This window comes from Trichechus manatus, unplaced genomic scaffold (genome assembly GCF_000243295.1).
Source record: "Trichechus manatus latirostris isolate Lorelei unplaced genomic scaffold, TriManLat1.0 scaffold00155, whole genome shotgun sequence".
In the NCBI taxonomy this organism is placed as follows: Eukaryota; Metazoa; Chordata; class Mammalia; order Sirenia; family Trichechidae; genus Trichechus; species Trichechus manatus.
Window position 1 is genome coordinate 4,927,438 of NW_004444091.1, and position 3,586 is coordinate 4,931,023.

Sequence of the window (3,586 nt, forward strand, 5' to 3'; positions counted from 1 at the left end):
CTTCAAGCGAGTGTGGCTCCTGTGTAGGGACCCTCCCCATCATTGCCGCATCGGATCTACCATCTCTGACATCTCATCTAGGATCATCTAGTGTGCTGTTGTTGTTAGGTGCCATCAAGTCGGTTCTGACTCACAGCAATACTATAGGACAGAGTAGAACTGCCCCACAGAGTTTCCAAGGAGCAGCTGGTGGATTTGAACTGCCGACCTTTTGGTTATCTAGGATAGACCCCTCGTTATATTTGGACTATATTGTATAAAACGTTAAAAAAATTAAAACATATCTTCTCTACATATATGTGTGAATTATAAAGAAAAATAGAACTATTCCAAAGTCAACAAACACAGATGACTGTGTTCCCCAACAAGCCAGTCATCTTTCTCTTTGGAAATATATATATATATTTTACATCATGCCAAGGAGGACAAACAGTGAGAGATGAAGATAAATCTCCTTTGTCTTTAAACAGTTTATTCTCAGAAACAAACTTTGTCTTGAGTTGTTGAACTGGATAACAATTGTTTCTGCAGTCGTGAAGAGCCATGCTATTTATTACTTGCGACACCCCTAAAGAAGGAGGGCTAACTCTTTCCCGGCCCCTGTCCTCCACCTAGAGTAAAGGCAAGGAGTCAGCCTGCAATTGGGCGCCAGACACACCTGCCCGTATGCTCCCAGAGTTCCCTAAAACATTCTTGGCCTTTAAAAAACATAACAAGTAAGACCCCACCTTATTCTTTCCAACAGTTCTTTCCTAAGCAGTACCTGTCACCTGCAGAAATGAAAGGTCTTCTTGGTTGAGGGATCCAGGCCCTTGATCAAAGATGGTACCACTCAAGGTTTGAAGCCACAGGAGGCACATTGGGACATACAGATGACAAGAGCACAGAGTTTTTCTATTCTCGAGAAGGCCTGTGCTCACTCTACAGCACGAAGAGATGCCAACACATACTCTGACAACTGACAAGACCTCAGAAATGGAGTCCAGGGTGATGAATTCGTGAAGGAGCAGATGGATCTGGGAGGTGCTGAGTCCCGTGGCACCTTGCTGGGGCTCATGAGTGTTTCCACATGAAGACACAAAAAAAATCAAACTGCCCCTCACTCGCTATTTGACAGTGGAAAGGTGCTCTAGTTTACCATTGAAAAGAACCACAGACATTTCAAAAATCTCTTTCTAAACTTTGGGTTTTTTTTTTTTTTTTTTAAAAAGATCAATTCACTACAAAAAGAAATAGAAATCGAAGCTGTAGCCAGCTGCTGATAATGTCCTTCGCAGTCTTTTGTGCAAAATAAAGATGTGTTTGAGGTCCACATTAACTACAAGGAGAAGAAAAAGACATATATTGAAATAAGCCAAAAAAAAAAAAAAGTCAAAATCGTTCTGGGTTCATTGGGCGCAGCACCCAAGAAGCAGTGCAGAAGCACAGGTGGGCCAGGGTCAGGACTAACACCTGAGACAGAGCAAAGGACTCCCTACGGCACTCCACGTTCACTGTCAGAAAGTCACCCTAGAATCATTATTTTCTAACTTGCAAGGAAAAAACCTTACATAGAAAAATGAAAATTTCTTCTGCTTGTTAGATTTATCTTAAGAAGACGGAGACATGTGTTTGTTCTCTTTTACCAATAGCTCCCTTATTTGTTAAAAGAAAAAAATATCAATTGTAATAGCGCTCTTGAAAATGATGGTTTAAAATTTCATTTTCATATTAGATTTAAATAAAACTTTATTAAAATTATCTTATCCACAGGCTAACAGAATATTCATAATATACTTTACAGAAGGGAAAAAAAAAAGCCACGTCTTTAATTTAGAAACATGTTTCTTTAACGAGTCCTTTTGGATTAAAACATTTTACCTGCAAAGATAAGGGAACCAACACGCTTGCATGGAAAAGGCTTAACTTGTAAAATCTTTACATTGTGAGTGTATGAAGGTTTACGTGTTGCAAGTTCTTTAAGATAAAGTGTCTCTGAGATGGGATTGGTCACAGGCCTTCTTTTCCTCTGCCTCTCTCTGATGTGTCTGTCCTGTTTGCTCTGCTTCTCTCTGGGGTCTGTGCTGGGAGTCCTGATAGCAGGCCAGGGCAGGAGGGCCTGGCCATGCAGTCCTCAAGGCTATGGTCTCCCTCTCACCCTCAGTGTTACCAGGAGGAGCAGCCCAGTGGGGAAGGCGCAGCCCTTCAGCAGGGATAGAGGTTTCTGAGGCTTACGTCGTGGCCAGACTGAGTCCCAGCGGCCGTGCCAGGCGTCTACTTGCTCTCCATGTTGTAGCAGTGGACGTCACCTTTCCCCTTGGCATCGTAGCCTGGGAGCGGCTGCCCGTACTTGTCCACACACCAGCAGAAGCCTCGCTTTCTGCCTTTGGAAGGGCGGCACTGTGGAGAGAAGCACCGGAGACCGAGTCAGGACCTCAGGGGCTGCGCGTGTGGGTTCTGGACAGTGGGGGGGGGTGGTGTGCTCAGGGCAGAATGCTAAGTCAATTACTAGGACCCCAAAGCCCTCCCCCAATACATCTCTGCTATGTTAAAAGAGCAAAATAAAAAGGCTAAGGCTATTTAAAAGCCACCTACGCATAGGTGCCCATACGCGTGCGTACATGTGCGTCTGCATGGACGCATGTTTGTGTGTGTTTAAGTTCCCCAGAAGAGCAGGGGTCACCACAGTTTTGCTCCCTCTGAGCCCAGAGTGGAGAGTGAACCCCGCTCGCCCTCAGGTGTGTCTGTTGAAAAGGGAATATGTTTCTTCAATCCTGGCAAACCATGAGAGCCCCAGGGACTGGATCAATGCTGGATCCTACCTGTGTCTTTCAGAGCACAGACTGAGCCTCAGACAGGTGAGTTCTCAGCATGAGCTTATTTGGTAAGTGACTACTAGGAGACCAAGGTGCAATAAAGACGCAAAAGCGACTAATGGCAACCGAAGGAGACGTTAGCTCTTCGCGTGCGGCCACCAGTAGAAAGACCGTGGGCAGCGCTGCCGAACTAGGGGTTCTTATGGGTCAGTCTACAGACGCCATGGTCTGAAGTGTCAGGCTAGGACACAAACTGAAATACTTCCACAACTAATACATAATCTATACAGACATACTTACTATGTCTTAAAATAAGCACACCTTAAATTTCTTTGACTTTTTACAGTTTATTTACTGACAGGAAGGCATCAGTGTGAGAGACATCTTAGGGTACGCACACTGTCACGTGACCGTATGTCACACTGCTTGGAAATTCTTGACAACAGATATCACTCCAAATGTCACTGTCATCTATGATGTGGCAGTAACAAAAGCACCCTGTGTCCCCGGATGGACTGTAAAAGCCTCCCCCAGCAGCATCTCGCTTGCTCAGTGGGCAAGCAGCCGGGAGCTCAGGGGTGGTAGGCTTGCTGGATGCAGGGTTTACAATTCTGGCCAACTGAGCATCCCTGGGAGCAGCACGTCATGGCAGCCCGGGGGTCTGATGTCCTGAAACGGGCACTGTGTCACCAGTCACAAATATGGATGCTGCGGTGGGCTCCGGGTGAGAGTTGGGACCAGAGGAGCCTCTTGAGGTCAGAGCCCAGTTCCCCCTGTGCCTCCTTGGAGAG

At 45.9% G+C, this 3,586-nt stretch overlaps 1 protein-coding gene across 2 annotated transcripts in view; it reads right to left on the reverse strand.

Annotated features, from left to right (window-relative positions):
* Window positions 1-1,187: 1,187 nt before the first annotated feature.
* Window positions 1,188-3,586, reverse strand: part of IGFBP3 (insulin like growth factor binding protein 3) — a 7,603-nt gene continuing 5,204 nt past the window's right edge. Inside the window, exons 3-4 of one of the 2 annotated variants that reach the window (XM_023740477.1) lie at window positions 2,215-2,379; window positions 1,188-1,318 (exon numbers count right to left, since the gene is read on the reverse strand). In XM_023740477.1, coding sequence (XP_023596245.1) covers window positions 2,254-2,379 — 126 coding nt within the window. In that variant the 3' untranslated portion in view covers window positions 1,188-1,318; window positions 2,215-2,253. Of the gene's footprint in view, window positions 1,319-1,639; window positions 2,380-3,586 lie in introns of those variants that run through there. The other variant, XM_023740478.1, reaches the window with a different exon arrangement.